The 24,446-nt window shown below is 56.2% G+C and overlaps 2 protein-coding genes across 2 annotated transcripts; one reads left to right on the top strand and one right to left on the bottom strand.

Moving 5' to 3' along the window:
* Positions 1–17,265: 17,265 nt before the first annotated feature.
* CLDN4 (claudin 4) lies at positions 17,266–18,053 on the top strand. The gene has a single exon (XM_032872428.1). The coding sequence runs from the start codon at positions 17,286–17,288 to the stop codon at positions 17,913–17,915; it is 630 nt and encodes a 209-aa protein (XP_032728319.1). The 5' UTR covers positions 17,266–17,285; the 3' UTR covers positions 17,916–18,053.
* A 1,497-nt stretch (positions 18,054–19,550) lies between these two features.
* On the bottom strand, positions 19,551–23,184 carry METTL27 (methyltransferase like 27). Its single transcript, XM_032872427.1, is given in 7 exon segments — positions 19,551–19,827; positions 19,829–19,949; positions 21,288–21,380; positions 21,653–21,788; positions 22,026–22,154; positions 22,765–22,891; positions 23,143–23,184. Coding segments are annotated over 6 exon segments (867 nt in total). The 5' UTR covers positions 22,888–22,891; positions 23,143–23,184; the 3' UTR covers positions 19,551–19,562.
* Between the last annotated feature and the right edge of the window lie 1,262 nt (positions 23,185–24,446).

The raw sequence follows: 24,446 nt of genomic DNA, 5'->3' as shown, positions 1-24,446 counted from the left end.
ATACAGGGCTTTCTCTCTCCAAGGCTGACTCCAGCCTGAATCTAGTATGGCCGCCTCCTTCCTTAGGGACCATCTGGCCTAAAGCAAACCCATCACCCCAGACTCCTGTTGGGAGGATGTCAGCAATTGGTCCATATCCAGTAGACGGTTATTTGGGATTTGTATTAGCTCTACTGGTGTATCATGCTTCTGCCAATGGCACCCTTCATGAACTTTCTAATGCCTCATCCACTGTTCTGGTGATTGCCACTATATTGCTTCTGATCTAGAAGCTGCTTTACAGCCAAAGAAACATGAGTAATGTCTTGAGAGCCCTGCTTTTTTCTCACAGACCCCACCGTCTAGAAGCATCTGGCCCTGCAGGATGATGAAATGGCCTTTTGAAGATAGCGGTGGCTCCGCCCAGGAGACAGGAGCCTGGGAGATGGGACTGCCATCTGGCAGATGTTTTTACACCTCATGCTGTTTCTCCTGTGGGAAGAACACAGGTGCATTCCCGGACTTCCCTCCTCCCTTCTCTGCTAAAGAAGATTCATTAAATGAGATGGGATTTACTCTCCCATCTTATCAGTTGGAAGGAGGAAGAATTCCTTGCTGTGGGGAGAGACAAAGTGGATATACAGAAAGTGTTGAGATGGACAGGACAGGAACAGAGCTCTTTAGACTGGGGGTGGAAAAGAGGTTTTGTGGGGAAGCTTCTCTATCTGCTTAGGATCAGTTGTAGGGTGTGAGGTGGGAAGAGTGGCGAGGAAAGGAGTTTCTCATCTGTTGCAGTAGACCACATATCTCCATATGTTTGACATGTTTCAAAAGGCCAGGGTGGGGTAGGGAGTTCCTACATGCTTCTAGGTCATGCTTTATGGATGGGACATCAAGCCTGGCCTGAATGAGGTCTCTTGGATCTTGGATATATATGTGGATCCAGGAACTGAGGGGCAAAAATGGTGGTGGCATCATCCCCAAAAACTCCTTATAGTCCACTCTTAACAGTTCTGTTTTCTGAATGCTGTCAGAGGAGGTATGCTCTCGAAGGGGGACTGCATGATCACAGGCCCGCTACACTGGAAGGGAAGGGGCCTCCTTGGCCATTTGGGGTTCCTCGTGCCCCTATAAGAACAGGCCAAAGGGAATCTGTACAATGGATTAGGTGGTTGACTTTGACCTTAGAAGGTTTATCAAGTCATGATTACAAGAGGGGAGCAGGGGCAGAACCTGTAATAGCTCAGCGACCCTCCTGAGCATCCACCTTCTGCTGTCACCACTGATAAATGTTCAGAGAAGCCCGCATCCAGGACCACCGAAAGCTAGGAGGCCCAAGAATGAAGTCCAAGCCATCTCCATGGGCAAAGAGTGCCAGCCCAGCCTCCAAAGCTGAGCTGTGGAGGGAAGCAGAGAGGGCACAGCCTGGGATCTGCTGCAGAAACCAAGATGGCCGCCCATCCACCATCTTGCTGCTACACTATAAAGTTGTCCTCTTGCCCTTCCGATGTATTTTTTTTTGCTTGTTTGTTTATTTATTTATTTATTTGACAGACAGAGATCACAAGTAGGCAGAGAGGCAGGCAGAGAGAGAGGAGGAAGCAGGCTCCCTGCTGAGCAGAGAGCCCGATGCGGGGCTTGATCCCAGGACTCTGGGATCATGACCTGAGCCGAAGGCAGAGGCTTTAACCCACTGAGCCACCCAGGCGCCCCCTTCCGATGTATTTTTGAAGTTATGAGATGCTTCAAACACAAGGGAGAGTACAGAGAATAATGTAAGAAACACCCACAGGACTCTGTCACTCAGATTTAGCAAATCTCATTCCGCTGAAGCTCTTTTGTGTCCCTTCATTGTCCTCAAGTTGGCATGTCATCTTCCTATTCATGTTTTTATGTTTTTGCTACTTAGTTATACATCCCCTTACAATACTTAAATCTATTTTGTGTGTTAAAATTTTTACATAAATGGGGATACTTGGGTGGCTCAGTCTATTAAGCGACTGCCTTCAGCTCAAGTCATGATCCCAGGGTCCTGGGACTGAGTCCTGCATCGGGCACCTTGAGCAGCAGGGCGTCTGCTTCTCCCTCAGACCTTCCCCCATCTCCTGCTCTCTCTCTCACTCTCTCTCAAATAAATAAATAAAATCTCGGGCGCCTGGGTGGCTCAGTGGGTTGGGCCTCTGCCTTTGGCTCAGGTCATGATCTCAGGGTCCTGGGATCGAACCCTGCATTGAGCTCTCTGCTCAGCGGGGAGCCTGCTTCCCTTCTTCTCTCTCTGCCTGCCTCTCTGCCTGCTTGTGATCTCTCTCTCTCTGTCAAATAAATAAATACAATCTTTTAAAAAATAAATAAAATCTTTTAAAAATGCTATATAAATTTTATATATTTTTTATATTTTATATATTATATATATAATTTTATATAAATTTATATATAAATTTTATATAAATGGTCTTAGATTGCACTTATTCTCCAGTTTGCTTTTTTCATTGACTCTATGCTTTCTTTTTTTAAATTTTATTTATTTCTTTGACAGAGAGAGACACAGCAAGAGAGGGAACACAAACGGGGAGTTTTCTTATCAAGTTATAGAATTTATATATTCTGATTACTAATCATTTGTTCCAAATATCTTCTCCCAGACCATGGCTTATCTTTTCCTCTTTTTATGGAGTCTTTTGGCATGTGGTTTCTTTCTTTCTTTCTTTCTTTCTTTTTTTTTTTTTTTGCCTAAAGTACATTCAGTGAGGTCCTTAGAATGCACAAATATTTTTTCCCCCCAAAGATTTTATTTTTAAGTAATCTCTATACCCAGCGTAGGGCTTGAATTCACAACCCCAAGATCAAGAGTTGCATGCTCCACTGACTGATCCAGGCACGTGCCCCTAAAATGCATGAATCTTAGATGTACAGCTAGATGAAATATTTACATTTGTATGTACTAGGTAACGACCACCCAGATCAAGGTAGAGAGCGTTTCCATAATCCCAGAAGGTTTCCTGGTGTCCCTTCTCTTTCTGTCTCCCCAGAGATGGCCCCCCTCTTTCAACCTTGATTAGTTTTGCTTGTTTTGATATTTATATAAATGGAATCAGCAGGTACTTATCTGTTTCTAGCTTCTTTAACTCAGTGTGAGGTCCACGCATGTTGTTGGGTGTGTCAGTAACCGTTTCCCTTTTCGTTGCTGTATAGCATCCCATCCCATGACTCTGTCACAATTCTTTTGATGAGCATTTGGCTGGTTTCCAATTGCTTGTCTTCCGGGTACATGTGCCTGAGAGTTTCTCTAGAAGTGGAAATGCTGGGTCATAGGTCTGTTTACCCTTCACTTTATGAGATATTGCCAAATGATTCTCTAAAATTATACCAACTAACACTCGGGCAGCATGTTGGAGTTTCTGTTGCTACATATCCCTGCCAACACCTGGTAGCTTTGTTCTTCTCTGGATGTAGATGGTTACTCATTGTAATTTGCATTTCTCTGATGGCTAGTGAGGTTGAACACCTTTTATAGATTCATCGGTCATTCCAATTACCTTCTGTAGGATGCCAGTTCATAGCCTTTGTCTGTCTTTCTATTAAGCTTTCTTTTTCTTATAGATTTTGTAGAAGTTCTTTATTTATTCTGATTACTAGCCATTTGTTGGGTGTGTGGGTTGTATAACCTTTTTTATTCTCTTTTATCAGGCCAGTTTTTTTTTTTAGTGATTTTATTTTATTTTATTTGTTTTTGTTTTTTTTTTTCTTTTCCTTTCTGTAGGTAGGGGTAAAAGAGGCTGGGAGATGGGCAAAGTGGTCTAGAGGGCCTGTAGCTCCGTCCCCGGGGCCAGATCCACCCCACCCATCTCTAGTCCTGCCCCCATAGAGATTTTATTTTTAAGTAATCTCTACACCTGGGCTCGAACCACAACCTTGAGATCAAGAGTCTCATGCTCTACCCACCGAGCCAGCTGGTCACCGCCATCATGCCAGTTTTTTAATGCATCCAAGTTTATCAATTTTTTTATACCTTTTTAATCTTATTTAAGAAGTGTCCCTAGCTCCAAGAAAGAGAATTCTCCTCTATTTTCTTCTAAAAGTTTTATAATAGTTCTTTTCATTCATATGAATTTAATTTTAATTTATTAATTTTTATATTTATATTTATATTATATTTTTATTTATATTTAATTTACTAAATTAAATATAAATATATTAATATAATATAATAGTATAATAAATATAAATATAAAATAAAATTTAATTATTTAAATTTATTTAAAATGAATTTAATTATTTAATTTATTTCTAGTTTATATCTATTTATATTTTTTCTAGCTTATATAATTATATGTATCATGTTTCATTTATTCATATATTTATATATATTTATATATATTATATATTATATATTATGTTTTTATATATTATTTATATATAAATAATATATACACATATTTATATTCATTTATCCCATTTATCCCAAGTATATATATTAGAATTTATATATTGACTATAGATGAATATTTATATATTTTTTAATAATATATATGTATATGATATACTATGCTAGTCCCCAGGCTGTCCCAGTTGCTGCCTTTTTGGAATCTGGTGACCCTTATTTTGCTCCACAAGAAATCCCAGTAGACATGCTATCACTGCTCTCCCCAATTCTCTTAGTATTTTTTTTTTTTTGGACTTAAGTTCAACATGGTCCGTTGTTGTTGCCTTCAGTAAAAGGAATCACGTCTAGCACTCCTGCTATCTTCAACACGGGGCTCCTGGTCTGACTGGAGAGCCATGGCCATGCCACTGGGGGGAATTTTCTGAGGGGACACAGGCCCTGCCTTGGGAAGTCCGTCTGAGGTGGAAAAACATGAAGGACTCACAGACGCCGGAAGTTGCGAGACCCCAGCAGAGGCCCTGGCCTGGGAGGTCTGGGCCTCAACACCGCGCTGGGCCGCGCTGATGGGAATAGCCCGCGTGGCCCGGGTGCTATCGGTTCCCGGGATTTTCGGGGAGTGACTTTGCCGCTGGCTTTGGTTGTGGACACCTGTGCTGGGATATTAAGGTTCAGGGTAGGGAGCCTAGGCCTAACACATGGGGGTGGTGGGCTTTTCCCGGTGAGCGCCCGGGAATGTCTGTGGGTGACAGGTGTTTACTTTGGGGTGTGTGTGTGTCTGTGTGTCTGTGTGGGTTTGTGTTTATGGGAGAGGGTGTGTGTTTCTCATCCGGGGAACCCACTGTTCTGGGTGTGGTCTGTCCTTTCCTGTGGGTGGCGGTGGGAGGTGGGAGGTGAGAGTGGCCAGGGTGGGGTGGGGCTGTTTTCTCTTGGACTGGCCCAGTTGGCTGCTTTGGGGTAATTCCTAGGCTCTGCGGTGTCACGGAGCCTGGGACGGAGGAATGAGTCACTCCCTCCCCACCAGCTCAGGGAAACTTCTTCCCTGTCCCCAGGGCCAGGTTTCACCAAAAGCCATAAAGAGGCCCTGCCCTGCCCAGGCCTCTTCCGTTTTTTCGGCCAGGCCTGCTGAAACCAAGCCTGGGGGCTGCCTGGAAGCCGTGCCCCGGGCGCTCCCCGGATGCGATGCCACCCAGCTGTCCCAGCTCTAGCCTGAGCCCCTCCCTGCACTGAACCGCCTACTCTGTGCCTTGTCTCTTCCCTAAGCTCTCTTTCTCTGCAGGGGCCCCAGAAGGGACAACAGGGGATGTGACTCTGGAGTGCCCATCACCCCAGGGGCTCCGGGATAGCTCCTGCCCCCTCCTCCCCTTCTCACCCAGGCACAGGCTCCTCTACCTCCCCCCTTCCTTCCTGGCCTTCTGTGGAGAGACAGCTGTCCTCCCCCTCACGCCCAAGCTCAGCTCTCAGGCCCACCCCTCCCCACAGACCCGGGACAGAGTGCCAGGGCTGTAGTGCCATCAGCCTCCCCTGGGGCCCCACCCCTGCTCCCGGGACCACCCCATCAAGTGCGGGCTGCCCCCTTCCCGTGGACCTCACCGTTCTGCCCTGGGTGATAGGCGATTCCCCTCCCTGCCCTCTGCTTCAGGGCCTCAGCCACACTTGCTGTGCCCTCACCCAAGGGCACCCACTTCAGGCCTGCCCAGCCGAACGCGCCCCTCCCACCCGGCAGGGCAGCGGTCAGCTTGTATTTTCCATCATGATGAAAAATCTGTAAACCCCACCTATGGCTCACGGTTTGCACTGCAGGCCCTCCCTTAGCTGAACCCCACTTTTGGCGGCCCCATTGCATGCACTCCTGCGGGTCCCGGCGCTCCCTTCCCCTCCACCTGCCAGAGCGCAGGAGCGGATTTTCCGAGCTCTGCTCCTTGGGCTCTTGGACGCTGTGCCCCCTCGGAGGCTGCAATTCCCACACGCAAACAGACGGGGGCGACTCCCGGGGGGGTGACCTGGAACCCAGGGCTGGCCCAACCCCGGCGGGGAGGTGGAAATGAGTTTGAGCAGACCCGATGCTTGTGGTCGTGGTTTCACACTCAGGCTTGGGTTTTGGTCAGTTCTGGGTTCAGGTTCTGCCCGACAAGCGGTGTGTCCCTGGGGAAGTCACGGCAGTGCTCCAAGCTCCCGTTTCTTCGTTGGGAGAATGCACCGATATTACCGGATCGGGGTTTCCCGGGGGTTTAACAGTGGCTGTGTGCGTCCGCCTGGCCCCCCGGCGGGCACTGGAGAAGGGCTAATTACTGCTGTGTTTGAAGCAGCTTTATTATTATTATTTTTAAAGATTTTATTTATTTATTTGACAGAGAGAGAGAGAGAGAGAGAGCCCAAGCAGGGGGAGTGTCAGAGGGGGAGGGAGAAGCAGGCTTCCCACTGAGCAGGGAGCCCGATGTGGGCTCGATCCCAGGACCCTGAGACCATGACCTGAGCTGAAGGCCGAGGCTTAACCCACTGAGCCACCCAGGCGCCCCCCCCCCCATAAATAAATCTTTAAAAAAAATTTAAAACTCCGTGTAGGGACATAGCACGCTTTGCCCATGCATTCATCCACTGCTGGCCACTTGGGTGGTCTCCGCGTTTTGGCTATTGGGATGGCAGGGCTATGAACATTTGGGACGTCACTATTAGTGTTACTGGCCTTGCCTCCAAGGCCACGAGGTCTGAGTTCTCCAGCCTGGGGAGCCCCGAGAAGAGAAAGAGCTTGGGAGGGCTGCTTTGGTACCAGACTCATCCCAAAGGGAGGCCTGGGGCTGTGGAGTTTGGTAGGACAGGGGAGGCCACTTCCCCGCCTGCAGGGGAACCCCGTGTAATCAGTTCGGGGTCAGGAGCTGGGGAGAGGCAGGGGAATCCAGGCATGGGTGGCCATGGGGCTGGGGACGCAGGAGCTGGGAGAGCCCTTGTAGGTGTCTTTTGTTGAGCGGGTGAACAGTATCTATGTGACCCCGCCCTAGGGCAGCTCTGGAAGGGGCCAGGCCTGGAGAGCTCCGGTCCTGCCTGCCTGCCTGTCCGCCACGGGCTCTCAGCATCCCCCCTGCTCACCCACCTGCCCACCTTCCCCTCCTCTCTGCCCCTCCTGACTTCCAGGCCTCTGCGCCCTCCCCACCTCCCCCCTGCCTCACCACCTTTGCACCTGTGGTTCCCCCACCTGGAAGGTGGCTGCCTCCCACCTGCCCTCCTGACGGGTCCCTGAATTTTTCTCTTAACTTGTTGTTTTGCAAAATTTAAAACTCACAGAAAAGTTGCAAGAGGGCGATGGACGTTCACCGTCCGCGCAGGTTCACCAGCTGCTCGCCCTCCATCCCACCTGCTCTCTCTCTCCCCTCCCCAAATGCGTATTTTTGCTTCTGACCCATCTGAGAGCTGCTCAAATACACCATGGACAGCTGCTGGCCCCGTAGCTCAGTGTGCGTCTCCTAAAACATGACGTTTCCCGATCAGAGACGTTCTGGAACACGAGCAGAACTGACTGCTGAGTCCTGCCTGGTGGCAACCTCAATGCCCCTTCACTGCCCAAGCAGGAACCAGGAAGGCTCCCTGGAGGAGGTGGGGCTTGGGCTCAGCTAGCTGGCTTGCTTGCTTTCCTACTTAAAAAAAAAAAAAAAAAATAGGGGCGCCTGGGTGGCTCAGTGGGTTAAAGCCTCTGCCTTCGGCTCTGGTCATGATCTCAGGGTCCTGGGATCGAGCCCCACATGAGGGTCTCTGCTCAGCAGGGAGCCTGCTTCCCCCCCCCCCTACCTGCCGCTCTGCCTACTTGTGATCTCTCTCTCTCTCTGTCAAATAAATAAATAAAATTTAAGAAAAAATAGACTTTATTTTTATTTATTTATTTTTTCAGTAGGCTCCATGCCCAACCTGCGGCTTGAACCGACCCTGAAATCAGGAGTCACATGCTCCATGGACTGAGACACCCAGGTGCCCCAAAATAGACTTTTAAAAAAAATTTTTATTTTTAAAAAAATTTTATGTATTTGTCAGAGGGAGAGAGAGAGAGAGAGAGAGAGAGAGAGAGCACGCAAGCAGGGGGACCGGGAGAGGGAGAAGCAAGCTTCTCACTGAGCAGGGAGTCCGATGTAGGGCTTGATCCCAGGACCCCAGGATCATGACCTGAGCCGAAGGCAGATGCCTAATGACTGAGCCGCCCAAGAGCCTGAGATCACCCTGGCTTCTGATGATTGTTGTTGACCTTGATCACCTGGCGGAGGAAATGTTTGTCAGGGTCCTCTACTATACACTGACCCTTGTCTCCCTCTTCTGTGCTGTCCTCTTTGGAAGGAGGTGATTATAGCCCACGCTTGAGGCAAGGGGGTTACGCTTCCCCTTAATGAAGGTACAGCCTTTACGCTCATTTTTTGGTACTTTTCTGCCCTGGAGATTTGTCTCTTTTCCTCCCTTTATGTAGCCAGTCATTTATTTCTAGTAATACCTGCTTTCTTTTTTGCCGCTCGTGTCTGGTGATACTAAGAATTCAGGAGCTAGCCTTTGATGCTGGTTCAGACACACTTGGGCTCCTCTTGGGAGGGTCAGGGAGCAGTACGTGGTCACCCCACCCTCGAGGAACTCCCAGCCTGGTGTGTGTGTGGCGTGGGTGGATGGGCAGCAGAAGCCACATCCGCAGACAGCATGTCAGGCACTCTGATGGGGGTGACCACACTATGTGGGCAAGTCCATGGGCCACCCCTGCGCTGTCCGAGAGCTGGGGTTTGAAGGATGGGATGGGATTTGCTGTGTTGGCAAAATGATGAGCTTGCTCGTGGGGCAGAGGCCTCTGTCTGCGCAAAGGTAGGAGGCTCGAGGAACATGCGGTGTGCTCAGAGCGAGTGACACGGGACAGGTGGCTGGCGGAAGCCGTGGCCGGGCAGGACATCAGGACGTTAGGATATGTGGCAGGAGAGAAAGGCTGGGCTAGAACTAGGGTAGAATTTAGGGTCTGCTCCTGGGGGCAACCGTCATCTTACTCACTTGGGGCACCAGAGAAGGCTTCTGCGGCCAAAGGTCAGTGTGTGTCTCAAGGTCACTCTGCCCTTGGGGTGGAGGGTGAGGCCAGAGAGAAGCCAACGAGGAGGCTGGGGAGACAATGGCTGGTATGTGTGTGTGGGCGGGGGGTTGGGTGGGAAGAGAGGGCTGAGGTAGAAGCTCTCCCTGAGCTTGACCCCAAGGTAGAGACCAAGGTCAAGAAGAGCCAGGGTTTGGTGTTCTAGAGTGGAGACAGACCGAAAGGATGGGGATGAGGTACCTCCACTGGGATGCCAGGACCTGGGGGGCTGTGGGCCCCTTGAGAGCGTGCCGGGATAGGGAGGGCTCCTACTATGCGCTCCTACTAAGCACCGGCCTCACTATTCCCAGGAACAGAAGGTGATACCTTTTAGGCGATGGCTTTATGGTTCCTGGTCAGTGATTTCTGATCCCCCTGGAGGGACCCCTGGGCCTGGAGCCTGGAGGTTTCCATGGCAGCCAGGGCCTGGCAATGGCTGATGGCATAAGGAGGGACTCGTGGGTGTCCTGGGACTGAGAGGATCCCTGGGTAAAGATGAGCTGCAGGAAGGAGCAAGGTTGGGTTTCCCGCCAGCCGGCTGAGATGCTAAAGGCTGGGATGAGGTGACTGCAAGAAAAGAAACGAAACTTGAAACTCAGGAGACTGGCTGCGCGCCCAGGTGTGTGCGGGGACTTCCTACTGCCTGGGTGGCGAGGCCGGGCCTGGGTAGGCTGTGTGGGGGTTGGGGGAGAGCCGTGGAGTAAGGGTGGTGACACCAAGCTGGTGGCGGCAGGCCAGCCCCCCTGGGCCTCTGCGGCTCCCCCAGCTGCGCTGGAGAGAAAGCAGGGGTGTGCGGAGAGAGGGAGGGCGTGACGGAGTGCTCCGGATGGTTCCCCGGGCACACATCAAGAGTTCAAACCAGGTAGGTTAAGCCCTGCCATAAAAAGGACACTGAAAAAGAAAAAGTTCAAACCTGACCACTCGCGTGGCTGCTCTGGGCTCGGCCCCACCTCCCACTCCCCAGCTGGTGGGGCAGGTGGGGTCCGGGGCCCTTCCTCAGAGCTAGACCCATCCAGAGCCAGGAGCCACGGGGAATGAGGGCTGCGGGCCGGGCTGGATCAGTGGGTGCACCCGGCAGGCACAAGGAGAAGCTGTAGAAGCTGGACTGACGGGGTCCGAGGAGGCAAGGGGGTCAGGATCTGGGGGCGGGGGCCGCCCCACCCGGGCCAGAGGCGTGGAAGCCAGGCCTGGGGGCCTCTGCAGCCAGAGGGAAGAGTAATGTGATTTCTGAGTCACCTGGGGTTGGGGTGATGCCACTTAGGATCCCTAGACTTTGGATAGGTCCCATTCCCGGGTAGTCACTGCTGACTCACTGGCTTCCAACCTGGGAGTCCCCAGGTCAGCCTGCTGGTTTCTCTCTCCCTCTCGGTGTGTCACGAAAACAGAAACAGCTTCTCCGCTGTGTTCTCAGCAGGCGTGGGCCCTGCCCTGGCGGCTTGGAGGGCAAGGGTGCTGGGTTCCAGGCTCGTATGGGGCTCCCCCCAGCGGGGTGGAGAGGAAGCAGGTTGGGACGACCCCAGCTCCTGGCTCTGCCCGCTGGAGACACGGCCCAGACTAGCCCAGGGCCAGCGGGCTGCTCTGGGGGTCTAGGCTGATCCTGGGTCAAGATGACCCCCTAGCCCCAGCCCCCATGAAGCCCCGTCTCCCCTGCCCTGAGGCTCCTTCATCTACCTGAAAGCAGGGCCGCCCTCCTGTCTCTCATTCTCCAATTAACCTGCCACACTGGCCCAGGTACCTCCCCACGAGTCACAGCTGACTGGGCCTGCCCTTGCTCAAAGACTGTCTGTGGTTCTCCTGTGCCCCCAAACTCCTGGGCTGGGCACTCAAGGCCTCCCCTGATAAGCCCAACTTGCTTTTCAGCCCAGCTCTGTTGTCTGTTGGCTCCAGACCCCACAAAGCACCCCTCCCCACAGAGGCCCTCCCCCACCCCACCCCTCCCCATTTCCCTTTTTGGAGAACTCTCTCTTCCACCTGCCACTTCCTCCAGGAAGTCTGCCCTGGGCCCTGGGGGCAGCTGGCTCCTTCCTTTGCAGAGTTCACAGAGAGCTGGCCTCTCTGGTGTAGGAAATTGTCTATTCAGATCTGGGGGCCTTGAGGGCAGGTGCTGGCCAAACTCCCCACTGAGCTCCATGTCTGGCCCTGGGCCTGTCCAGTGCAGAAGAGAGGGTGGGTGCAGAGGATAAGCCCCAGAATCAGGCAGGACTGGGTGTGAATCTTGATCTTGTCATTATTCCAGTGGCCCTGAACATCGCATCAGCTCCCAGAGCCTCAGTTTTCTCATCTCTACAATGGGAACGATGATACCCCCGTGTAGTTTTATAGAGAAAATGTTTTCTCGTAATACTAAGGGCCTCAACCTGGTGCCTGGCCCATGTCAGACATTCGGGAACTATTTGCTGACCAACGGTCTGGAAGGGTCTGGCAGAAGCAGGTTCCCTGGCTGGGCAGGGGTGGGGCTGGGCGGGATGGATGCCTCAGATTAGAGTCCTCAAGGATGCCCTGACCTCTAAGTTCTCTCCTTCCACGGCTTTTGGAAAATTGAAAGACACAGCCGGCCTAGACAGGGCTGCCTTGAAGTGGGTAGGGGGCGTGGGGGCAGAGGGACAGGGGTGGATGGGAAGGAGGTCTCATGCCTGGGGCCCAGCATGGCCCTCACAGAGAAGTAGGGGAGTGGCCTGTTGGTGAACGGCTGGACAGTGGGGTGCGATGGTGTGGATGGCGCCGGTCACCAAACAAGGGGCCCTTTGAAACGGCCACCCCAAAGCTGGGATCCAAGGCACACATTTAATGGGAAGCAATTTAAAACTCACTCAGTCCCGTCCTCACTGTAAGTCTCCCCCTCACAGAATCCTTGCCCCATCTGACCTCTGTCTAACCAACCACATTCAGGGCCCCCCCCAGCCCCTCCCTCTCTCTGAACCCATCCCTGCCCCTCTACCGGGGGCGGCCAGCCCGGCTTCTCTTCCGTGGAACTGCCACCCTCCCCCTCGCCACCCTCTCCCTCGGCCCACGCAGGGCCCAGCCTGGGGGCAGCACAGGCTCAGCCAGTCTGGCCAGGCCGGGCAGTCAGGCCTCTGGCACAGCCAGGCCTGTCATTAGCCCATCCCGAGCCAGTGGGGAGGATGGCCACCGGTGTGGGCTGCCAGGCTGAAGGCCGAGGGCCACACGCTCAGCTTGGGGCTGGGCCTCCACTTCTGAGCCCAGGAACTGTGGCTTTCTGGGGCCTGTCCTCTGGGCCCACCAGACCCCTGTCAGGGCGGCCAGAAGAATCCCAGGGGGCCGAATGGGCTCATCTCCTGGGCCCCAGCTCTGTCTTCACTGCGCCTTCCAGAGCCTGGGAAGGAGGCCTTGTCATCCTCCTTACCCAGATGAGGAAATCAGTTGAGAGAGTTCAAGGCTGTTGCCCAATGTCACAGAACGGGTCGTGGCAGAGTTGGGACGCGACCCAGGGAGGCCTGGGCTTATTTCAGAGGACAGCCACAAAGGGGCCTCCACATCTTCTCCCAGATTTGGAGCGTGCCAGCCCCGGGCCCAGCCCTCCCAGCCAAGGTGGAGCCACCCTGGGCAAATCCCAGTGGCTTCCAGAGCCACACAGGAGGCGGCTGGTCCGCACTGGCCAGGGCTGGAGGTGACTGCCTGTTGCTGGAAGCCTCCTGGAGCTCCTGCCTTGGAACAATGCAGGGAGATGCTCTGAAGGGACCCTTGGTGACACAATGTGTGTAGTCACCAAGGACTGTGACGTCCCGTTGCAGATTATTTACGGAAATTTAAACATCTTGGAACTTAATGGCATTGTCTCTGCTTAAAAAAAAACAGGATCTTACCTTGAGGCTGTGGGCTGAGAAGTTTGTGAACTTCTGCAGAAATAAATGGTTTTCAAAGAATATATTTTATTTATTTATTTATTTGACAGAGAGAGAGAGAGAAAGAGCATGAGCCAGGGGCAGAAGCAGATTCCTGGTTGAGCAGGGACCCCGAAGTGGGACTCGATCCCAGAACCCAGGACCATGACCTGAGCCGAAGGCAGAAGCTTCACTGACTGAGCCACCCAGGCGCCCCAGAAATAAATGGTTTTGGACCAACTTTCAGCTAGACTAATTTTTGAGCTGAGAGTGAGGCTGTTTCCTTGTAGTCTTCAAAAAAAAAAAATCTGCTTGATTTTATAAGGGTCAGAATGTTATGTTAGGTGTGCGTGGAGGGGGGGATGTGGGGGAATAGTTCTGAGCTGACACCAGCTCTCTTGGTCTTTGTGTCCTTGTTCCCAGGAAATAAGGAGGAAAGTTCCCAGAACCTGGGTCTGTTTGGCCCAAGGAGATTCTTCTGGACGTCTGGGTAGGAGTCCAGCAGGGTGGTCCCTAGAAGGACACAGGCTCTAAGCTCAGAAGACAGCGGAATGGCTAGGTTTGGGTGGGAGACCGTAGCTGTCCTTTTCCTAAGGATGCAGGGGGAGCGGACACAGGGAACTAAGTGTGTGCACGGGGGTGGGGCCGGAGTTGTGATTCTGGGCTTGACTGAGCTCCTAGGGCTGTGGGGAGAAGTCTAAGAAGTCCCAGCTCCCTCCTCATGTGAGTGGGACCAGAGCCCAGGGGTGGCTCCTTCCTCCTCATTGGTACTGCACTTGCCAGTTGACAAGGCTTTTTCACACCCTCATCTCATGCGACAGGTGTCTTCGATAGGGGAGGAGCGCCAGTGCCCTCATTTGACAAAGAGGGGAAGTTGAGGCTGAAAAAGAAACTAGCCTCTCCAAGGTCCCATGGTTGGCAAGATGCTACTGAGCTGGGCAGGGATGGGTGAACTGATCTGGGGAAGAGGGTTGTCCTGGAAAAAACCGGCATCGTAATACAATTCTATCAGCATATAATTAGACAGTGAGGATTGGGAGGAAAAAAAAGGAAGGAAGTGCCAGCCCTCACCTCCTTACCTTAGAAGCAAAGAGGGTGGGTGGCAGACCCATTAGATGTCACAGCAGAACGTTGTTCAAGCTGTTAGGAGCGGCAGGCTCCGGGAGCCAGAGCCAGAGCCAGAGCACGTGCAGGAAAAGTGTCTGGTTTCTCCTGGTGTTTTTCCTGCAACAGATGGGTGGGACCCTGCCAGGACCTCCTGGTGTAAGTCAAGCCTCCCCAAATATTTCTCCAGCTCCACTCATGTGCAGAGCTGCTCCTGGGGACCTCCTGTTCCTTCTGCATACCTGGGCCCACAGCCCCATCCAGGCTCCCCATAGACCTCCCCTGCTCTGGGCCTGCCCTTCACCTGGGCCCCCCCTGCACCTGCCCTTCCCCTGTGCTCAGCCCCTCCCCCGCCTGTGATGTGCTTGGCTGAACTGGGCAGGGAAGGAAAGCTTCTTAGTCACTTCTTTGAGCCACAGATGGAAAGTTCTAGGGCCTATGTGCCCCCCACCCCCACTCCTATTTTTCCAAATGCCAGTTGGCTGTGTCGTAAGAAAACAAGGGCAGGAAGTTGGCAGGGGCAGGGGTGGGGCTGGCCGGGGGTCTGGTCATCTGAGCAACCCACTTCTGGACTCAGAAAGCTTACTGTAGGGCTGGGACCATGGATGAGGGAGCCCTGGGTTAGGAGGCTCAAGCCCTCAGCCTTCTCTGGGCCTCAGTTTACCCATCTGTGCAAAGGCTGTCAGGAGTCCCTGCCCTACTTACTTTCGATGAGGTCATCACAGGAAAGCACTTATTGTCAATCTGGAAGGGTACTTATCTCTGTTGTTCAGCCCGCGGGCATCTGCTGTTCCTCCGAGCCTTGTAAGGAAAACCTGGGAGGTGTGGTACCAGCAGAAACCATCCGTGTGTGTGTTTGTGTGTGTGTGGATGGGGGAGGGGGGAGGAATGCAGGGCAGGGTAGGGGGGACATTTGGGAACCAGGAGAGAGCCTCCTGCCTTTCTGAGTGTCCCAAGCATTCACTGAGCACACCTGCTTCTGTTCTCCGGGATCCCCCAGCCTCATGGAGGGGGCGGCTGTTTGTCTCGCCAGCCACAACCCAAGACCTCAACTTCCCCACCGTATTGTCTCAGCCAAGCCTGTGATTTGTCACGCCATACACACGGGATTGCAAATGCCTCCTGTGTGCCCGGGGCTCACAGATGACTCCAACCGAAATAACGCACGCTTACTGATTCTCCCGTAGGAAGCTGGGGGACATGGGGCCACCCCAGGGTGCCGGTCTTGGTGCTGGGAGCTCAGGGTTGCCTTGGAGCCATGTCGGTGGAGGGTGAGGGGTTCCCTTGATCTATCTGGGATGAGTGAGGCCCAACCACTGTCCCCCATAAAGACCCCCGCAAACCCTGCTCTGCTTTCTTTTACCTCCGTTTGGTTTCCAGAGACATCGTTCTAAGGTGTGTGGACCCCTCTCTGCCTGGCAGCCCTCGCCCTAGCTCCTCGCGGTGCGCACCCGCACCGTGATATTCGGGGCAGAGGTTTCTAGCCCTTTCTCTTGAGGCCCCTCCCCCACAACCCCAGGGTCTGGTCAGACTGGATTCCTCCGGGTTCCTAGAACCAGCTGCATTTCCCCAGGCTCCCGTACCTTTGCCCTCCATGTTGCTTCTCCCCAAATGTCCTCCTTCACCCAGACTAGCTGTCTTGCACAACTCCCAGGGGCCCCATTTGTGGTGATTCCCGCCTCTAGCACATAACCTGAGACTGTAGCCACCCCTTCTCCCCCCTTCCCTGGAGTTGTGCCCAGCAGCTTCCCCCCCCCACCGAAGCCCCCTCCCCAGTGCCCCACCTCCACCCAGTTTCTGTTCTTCCTCCACTTCCAGGTCTCAAGGGACTTTGCTCCCACCCTGGCTTTATCTGACCACTGCTGTGTGTCTTCCCATAGTAAACAGGGCCTGGCCAGTGGCTCTAGGTGACCTTCCCCACTCAGTTCTGTCAAGCGGCTTCAAACGGGGGGGGGGAGGGGAGGAACTGGCCGAAACTCTCCTGGTTGGGGAAAGTTTTCTTTTCAGCCCAAAGACTTCCTCTTCTGGCAGGGCTGGGAAACCCGGTAGTGGGAAGGGAGGGGACAGCAGGTGACAGATCCAGGAGTCCTGGCCCCCCAGCTCCTTGTTCTCCAAACCACCCTCATGAGGCCCCCATGGAAATCCCCCGGGAGGCAAGGGCGGGAATGGTGAGCCGTGCCGTGGGGCGGGCGGGGATGGTGATAAGGACGGGACTGCAGGAATCAAGGCGGGGCCACTCTCTGACATTCCCCGGGCGTCATCTCAGACCCTCTCCCTGACCATCCCACCCTGTCTGCCCACCCAGGGCTGGAATGAGGGAGCGCTGAGGTGTAGGGATCCTGGTCTTCAGGACCCCAACCCTGGCTGGAGCTGGCTGCCCCATGCGTCCAGGTGCCTTCGAGCTGTGACTCAGTTAGGGTCTGTCTCCAGGTTGACCTCAGCAACGGGCCCGGGGGCAGGGGGAGAGGGCAGTTTCCCCTGAGACTGGCTCTCCAGGATCCTGACTCAGGGGCCCAGGGGCTGAGGCCTTGAAGTGCCTTCATGTTGGCCCGGGTTCAGGAATCCAGAGAAACTGGTCGGGGGTGGGGGGGAGGGGAGGTCCCGGGACTAAAACCCCTCCCTCTGCTCCCGCCCCCACTGCAGAGCCATATAACCGCTCAGCTCGGCCGCGCCAGAATCTGAGTGCCAGAGCCTGCCGCTGCCAGAAAGGAGTGGTCGCTTGCCTCTAGAAGACGGGGGAGCTGGGGAGCTGACCCGAGGCTTCCGGACTCCCAGTGAAAGTCGTCCCTGCGGACACCGAGGGTCTGCCCTCCGCGCGCTTGGATTCCTACAGCCCCCCCGGGCCGGACCCCCTGCAACCTTCCAGGCCCTAGAGCCCCGCTCCCACAGGCGCCGAGCCATGGCCTCGATGGGGCTGCAGGTGATGGGCATCGCGCTGGCCGTGCTGGGCTGGCTGGGCGCCATCCTGAGCTGCGCGCTGCCCATGTGGCGGGTGACGGCCTTCATCGGCAGCAACATCGTCACGTCCCAGACCATCTGGGAGGGCCTGTGGATGAACTGCGTGGTGCAGAGCACCGGCCAGATGCAGTGCAAGGTGTACGACTCGCTGCTGGCGCTGCCCCAGGACCTGCAGGCGGCCCGCGCCCTCATGGTCGTGTCCATCCTGCTGGCCGTGCTGGGCGTGCTGCTGTCCGTGGTGGGGGGCAAGTGCACCAACTGCGTGGAGGACGAGAGTGCCAAGGCCAAGACCATGATCGTGGCGGGCGTGGTGTTCCTGCTGGCCGGCCTGCTGGTCTTGGTGCCGGCGTCCTGGACGGCCAACACCATCATCCGGGACTTCTACAACCCGCTGGTGGCCTCGGGCCAGAAGCGGGAGATGGGCGCCTCTCTCTACATCGGCTGGGCCGCCTCGGGGCTGCTGCTGCTGGGGGGGGCCCTCCTTTGCTGCAACTGCCCCCCGCGCGCCGACAAGCCCTACTCGGCCAAGTACTCTGCCGCCCGCTCTGCCCCAGCCAGCAACTACGTGTGAGGTGCCCGCTACTCAGCTCTGTCCCGCCAGCTTTGTTCCTCCGGGACTGAAGGTGCAGCCTGAGCCCAGGATGGGGCTGCAGGCTGCCTGGAGTTGGGCAGGCGGGGGCCTGAGCCAGGCCACCGGCCGGCAACAACTCAACCCATTCTGGCCCCCTTGGACACTGAACCCAAGGCCCCCCCCATGCCAGCAAGGATGGACAGAAAGACTCTGCGCCTCCCTCCGCTAAAGGGCCTGTGGACACAGGAGAGGAGGCGGGAAGTCCCAGGGTGTGGCGGGCTGGGGGGTGGCTGGCTCCTGCTGGTCAGGACAGCTCAGCCCTGAATTCGCTTGGGCTCTGCCTCCGAGTGGGTGCCCTGCCCATTCCTGTGTTGTCCAGGAGAAGGGCTCGGGCCTCGCTCAGCCACCTGACTGTGGAGCCAGAAGTGACACAGAGTTGACAGACGGGTTTGGAGGGGAGGGTTGAAGGTGCTGCAAACTGGTTTGGGTAGTGGTGGGGAGGAGGCCATGGAGGCTGCCCAGGCAGCCCGCACCCCTTCCTGTCCCCACCCGATGGCCTCAGGGCTCTGCCTCAGCAGCCCCCGCAGCAGGACCCCAGGACTCTTCTGACTTGCGACATCTGCCACCGCTGCCAAGGTCCCTGGACATCCTGGGGACAGCTGGGAAGGGGGGATGGTCTCTCTCTGGCCTGCACTCCCGGGAAGTCCTGGGCCTTTTTCCTGCCTCCTCTATGGTTTCTGTTTTGTAACTGAAGGAGATCTGTTTGTCATGGTCATTACTGTTATTTTCTACAATAAATGGGACCTGTGCACAGGAAGACCCTACGGTTTCTGATTTCAGCCCTGAAGGTGGGCAGGGGTGGGGTCAGCAAGGAGCAGGACCACTGTGATGTGGCTGCTACAAGAACCCTTAAACTGGTTTTGAGGAATAGGGACAAATCAGAGCTGGCCCTCCGCTGTGGAGTGACCTTGCTGAAAGCCCTTCATTTGTTAGAAGGTAGGTAAAGCCATACGTAGGAGACACAACTGTGTGCCCAGCACCGTGGTGAAGGGTTGGGGACCCCAGGAGGGAGGCCAGGGGAGTGGGCCACCTGCCCTCTCCCCTTCTTTGTCCCGGCTTTGTCTGGGAAGCCAGGCTGGTCTGCTCGCCCTCCAGGTCCCATGTCCTGGCCTTGGCTGGGGCTGTCCCTGTTGTGGGTCTGGAATGTCCTTTCCCCTTCCTCCAGCCCTCTGAATCCTGCTCATTCTGAAGGCCCCACTCCAAGGCTCCTTCCTAATGAGCCTCTAAGACACACCGGGCTTCCTGACGCTCTAAAAAGTCAAGATGAAGAACGGGAGTCCTGGATACGTGAAAGTACTCAGTCAAGGCCAGGGCATGAGCACGGGTCTCCCGGTCCTTCAGTTAGGGTGGGAGGATCCGCCATGATGGCAGGAGTCACAAGGTCACATCTGCGATCCCATCATGCCTGGCTCAGGTAAGGCTTGGGGTGGGAGCCCCCTCTGTTCTGTCTTTCCTCACTTCTGTCCTCAGGGACAGATGTCACCTTCTTGGGGGAGAGAATCAGCCATCTCACTTCTGTCCTTCTCAGGGACAGATGTCACCTTCTTGGGGGAGAGAATCAGCCAGAATCCTGGGGCCTTCTGGGACTCATTTAATAGGCAGAACTCCCTGAGGGGCAAGCTGGGCACAGGGACCCCATTTTATAGATGAAGCAGAGGCCCAAGGACGGGCATGGCTGAGGGCACGTGGAGGGTCAGAGGTCAGTGGGGGGCTGAGAACGGGGCCTGACTCCCTCCATCTGGGCCGCCTCCTGCTTTTGGTACAGGTAGACGATGCCGGAGATGAAGCCATCATTGTCAGGAGTTCCAGGCCCCACCTCAAGCTCGGAGGTGGCCAGTTCCCACCGGTCCACAGGCCAGGCCACGAGGCGTTGCCACGCCCCGGCCCGCTCCAGCCCGTCCAGCGTGGCCTCCAGTGCCTCCTTGTAGCGCAGGTTGGATGGGTTAGTCCTGGTGGTGAGACACACTAGCCCCCCTGGGGAGGACGGGGTGGGGTAAGGTGAGTGGGGGAGGGGCCTCCTGCCCCTCTGCGATCAATGGGCTCGAGTCCCACCCCTTCCCCGATGTTTGTCCCTTTCTGCTCCTGTCCTCAAGGGTGTCCTCAGGGGCATATATCCTCCCAGCTTTGTCCCCCGGCCAGCCTTTCTCCACCTCCATGCCTTTGGTGCTCACCGTTCCTGCCCCCAGGGGAATCCCTCTGCTCCCTCGGCCTCACAGCCTTCTATGTGCCCATCCAGGCTCCAGTGTCCTTTACCCTGGAAATTCTTGGCTTAATCCCCTGGATAGGGCGACTCCAACCTCACTGCTCACCCAGCCCCTCTGCGGGAGGATGTGGCAGCATCTGGAAGCACAGGAAGGAAGCACTCTGGGCCTCGGGCAAGTCCCCTCACCTCTCTCGGCCTGTCTTTCCACCTTACAAAGTGGGGCTGATTCCCGCGGGTCATAGGAAGGACTGCGGAGTCATCAAGCCCCGGCTCAATGAATGAATGAATGACCTATCCCTTCATGTCTTCTCCAGACACCCATAGCATGCCCAGTGCAGGCTCAGATGGTGTCTGGTGGGCTTCCTGGAGGAAGGGGTGAGGAGGAGCAGGGCCTTGCAGGGTGGGTGATGGGGCTCCGTGAGAGGAAAGGCTCCAAGGCAGGGGAGCCTGCGCCATGTGGACAGACAGGGCTCTGGCCAGCTGAGGGGCCTGATGAGCATGGGCTGGGCTGGTTCTGAGGGGAGCTTCCTATTCTCTCAAGCCCCATCACTACCTCTCTCTCTGACCCCTCTCAAGACCCTGCTTCTGTCAGCGTCCACAGTTCCCTGAGGCCGAAGCCTGCCCAGACCTGCCCAGGCTTAGCCACGGGCCCTACTGGGCCCAGCGAGGCTCTGTCATTCCCCTTTCTGCCGGTGACTTCCCTGTGGCTGTCTTCCTGACTTCCGGTTTCTGCCTGTGGCCGCGTTCCCATGTGGGCTGCCCTCACCGGCCCACCCTCCCCCCGTCTCTGACTTCTCAGAGCGTGGGCCCACCGGTGGCCTGGCCCTCTTCCCACCCACCACCATCCCGTGGGGGCAGGGGGTCTGCCACTGTTTGGACGTGAGGAGACAGAGCCAGAGAGGACAGCAGAGTTGTTCCACGGATAAGAGGCCAGCGAGCTCCCCGTCTGCCCTGCCTGTTGGCCTGGGTCTGTTGCTGGTGGCCGCTGGAGGCTGGGATGCAAGGCTAGGCCATGGGACCCCGCTTGGCCCAAGAGGCTCTGAGGCTGGCTGGCTGCTGCGTGGCGAGGGGGAAAGTGTGTGCCTGGGGTTGGATGGGCTGCTCCTCACCTGGCTTGGTAACTCGCAGAAGCTCAGGTATGGCACTGCAGGGTACCTGGCCGTCACTGAGGGCCCCCACTATCAGCACCGCATCGAAAGTCCCTATGCAGAATGGGGAGAGGCGCTGTGGGGGTGTGTCTTTGTCACGGCCTCGCGATACCCATCAGGAGGGACTGGGCCTGCCCCTTGTGTCCGGAGTATCTGGCAGGTGGGGCCCTCTCCTGGGCTGAGGTCTGATCATGGGGTGGAGGGCTCAGAGAGGGGCTTAGTGAGGCTCTGGGGGGGCTTAGTGTGGGATGGGGGGTGTGGAGGGGGACAGAGGCTGGCCAAGAGAAAGGGGCATTGGTAAGGTGTCTGGGTGGGAGGGGAAGTACCTTCAGAAATGGGCAGAGGCTCTTGGCCCAGGATGCAGAGACTGAGGTGCTGGTAGAGGCCACGGGCTCGGGCCTGGTCCAGCATCTCTGGGCTCCCATCCACTCCGTGCAGCTGAAGGAAGCCCCGAGCGTGCAGCTGAGATTGGGGGTGGCGGGTGGGGGACTTAGTCACAGTTCAGACCTGCCATCTCCCAACTGGGTCTCTGAACCCAGGGAGGGCAGTGCGCCCTGCCGTAAATGCAGTCCGAGTGTCTGGGACCCGTGAATCAGATGGGCGGGTGGGCCGGGGGGCAGAGTTCTGGGGCCAGGGGTGAAAGGAAGTCCGAACAAGTGGGGAGCTGAAGAGAGGGCAGGGGACCCGGGGAGGCCTCACCTCGGCAGCCACCAGGCCGGTGCCACAGGCCACATCGAGGATCCGGGCAGCGTGAGGCGGGCCTGGAAGGGCTTGGGTAAGGCAGTCCACTGCGAAGCATGGGGCACGGTACCGCAGGGCAGCGACGTCCTGGGGACAGAGCGCTGAGAGCCGACGGGCACCCAGTGTCCCCCTGTTTGGGGGGCCTCCGTGCAGGGCTGTCTAGGAGTCAGCCAGGCCAAGCTGTGTGTGTGTGTGTGTGTGTGTGTGCGCGCGCGCATGCATGCGTGTGTACGTGTGTTTGCGTGTGCTGGGCTCACCAGGGCTCTAGCCCTGCAGGGATTCCAGCACGAAATGCTTTTCCTCTGCCAGAATGAGAGTCGGCCCCCAGCCCACCGCTGGGAATGGCTCTGTGGGCCAAGGCAGTGCTCTCTTCCTAGTCCATAGTTACCCCTCAAGGGGCACCTCCTCCAGGCAGCCAGCTGTTCTGCCCAGGCTGCCGTCCCAGGGTGGGGAGGTCTTGGTTCCTGATCTCTAGGGCCTACCAATGTGGAGCCACGGGACTGCCCCGAGGGTAGGGCTGTGTGGCTGAGCCGAAGAGGGGCTGGTCCTCGAAGGGGGCAGGACTGCAGAGGCTCACCTCGTTCTCACAAGCCACCCGGGGTGGGGGGCGGGGGTGAGGCCAACCGTCCCCACTTTACAGATAGGAAAGTTGAGGCTGGGCGAGCACGAGAGGAGGAGGGAAGCCGGGCCGGTTTACCTGGTCGTAGTCCGCAGCCCAGTGCCCATAGAAGTGCAGCTTGCGGCCCAGGTCGGTGATGCTGTGCAGGGCCCCTACCCGGGCCCGCGCCTCGGACAGGCTCCCGCCCTGCTCCTGAGCCATGCTCCTGCGGGGACGCAGCCTGGGTACCCCGGGCCGCCGCGGTCTCCCCCAGGCCCGCCCCTCCCCCACCGCCGGGCCCTTGCACAAGCGGTGACAGCACGCGCGGAGCGAGCCTGCACACGCGGGCTTCGGGGCTGGCGGGAAGGTGGTCCCCGCCCAGCGGGAGGGAGGACCCGCCCCCACTCCCCATCCCCGCAGCCGCGAGCCGGATGCCAGCCCCGGGGGGACCTAAAGAGGTCGGGGGTCGGAACTCACCTCCAGTCCCCCCAGCGCGCCGTGCTCAGCGCGCCGGAACTCCGGGCGGGGCCTGTACGTCGAGCCTGGCCCCGCCCCCACCGCCCTCGCGGATTGGCTGTCCGCTCTGAGAAAGTACCCAATCAAAGGAAAGCGCTGGCCGCCGCCCCTCCACCGTCAGCCAATGAGCTCAAAGTTCTTGGCCTTCCTCTAGCCTGGGAGGCTCTGGGCTCCTCCGAGGGATTGTCAGGGTTTCCCGGTGCAGGAGCATCTCCGCCCCCCGCACCCCCCCGTGCACACCCCGCCCCCGCCCCGCCGGCTCTCGACGTCCTATGCGTGCTTTTATGTTTAGGAAGTGGGAGCCTTTGAAGTCTTATGGGCAAGAGGGGGACCAGCCTTCATTCTTAGAACGGTCACCTCGGTCTGGACAGCGCCATCCAGCAGAACCTTCTCTGGCCGCGGAAATGTTTCGTCCCGGGCTGCAGGATACAGTAGCCACTAGCTGCAGTGACCGTCTGAAATGTGGCAGGTGCTACTGAGGAACTGAATCTTAAGTTGCACTTTGTTTCTATAATTTAAATAGCCATCTGTGGACAGGGACCTCCGTATGGGACAGCGCCGGGATCCTTGCTACTGGTCCCAAGACTTGCAACCTCGGTGTCAGCCTCTTTAGCTGGGGTTCCTCCCGGGGAAGCCCTTAGGGGAACTTGTAAGACATGCAAATCCCGGAGCCCCTCTCCAGACGGAGTGAATCAGAATCAGATTGCTAGGCGGGTAGGGATGCCCCAGAATCCCTCTTTAAACAGACTGTCCGGGTGATTTCTGTGCGGCTCGCTAGTTGCAGAACCACTAGCCTAGAGGACCCTTGGGGATCGAGATTCGGGCAGGAGGAGTTCGGGAGCCTGTCGCAGTTGTCCAGGAAGGAGGTGATGACACCATGAGCTTGGAGAACAGTCATGGCTGTGGAGAGAAACGGATGAAGTTCAGAGATGTTTTGGAGGTAGAAGGAGCAGGGCTTTGGTAATTGGGAGTGTGTGGCCTGGGGAGGGGAAGCAAGCTGTCAGGAGTTAAGCCTTTGGAAATCTTATGGGCAAGATGGTGCCCAATCTTTGGGCTGATGATGGTGCCATTCATTGCAAGGGAAGCTGGGGAGGAGGACCAGTTTGGGGCAAAGAGAACACTCACAGTTTGAGAGTATTGAGTTTGAAGTGTCTGTGTGAAGATGTCTAGGAGGCTGTTTGATGCCAGGCTGGAGCTCAGGGGAGAGGGTCATGCCTCGGGGTCGTGAGTATAGCCAGTGGTGATTGAGGCAGCTGGTAAAGGTG

This window comes from Lontra canadensis, unplaced genomic scaffold, assembly GCF_010015895.1.
Source record: "Lontra canadensis isolate GAN:19392208 unplaced genomic scaffold, GSC_riverotter_1.0 scaffold45, whole genome shotgun sequence".
Taxonomy (NCBI): Eukaryota; Metazoa; Chordata; class Mammalia; order Carnivora; family Mustelidae; genus Lontra; species Lontra canadensis.
Note: the sequence above shows the minus strand (reverse complement) of the source record. Positions and strands in the feature narration are given on the sequence as shown.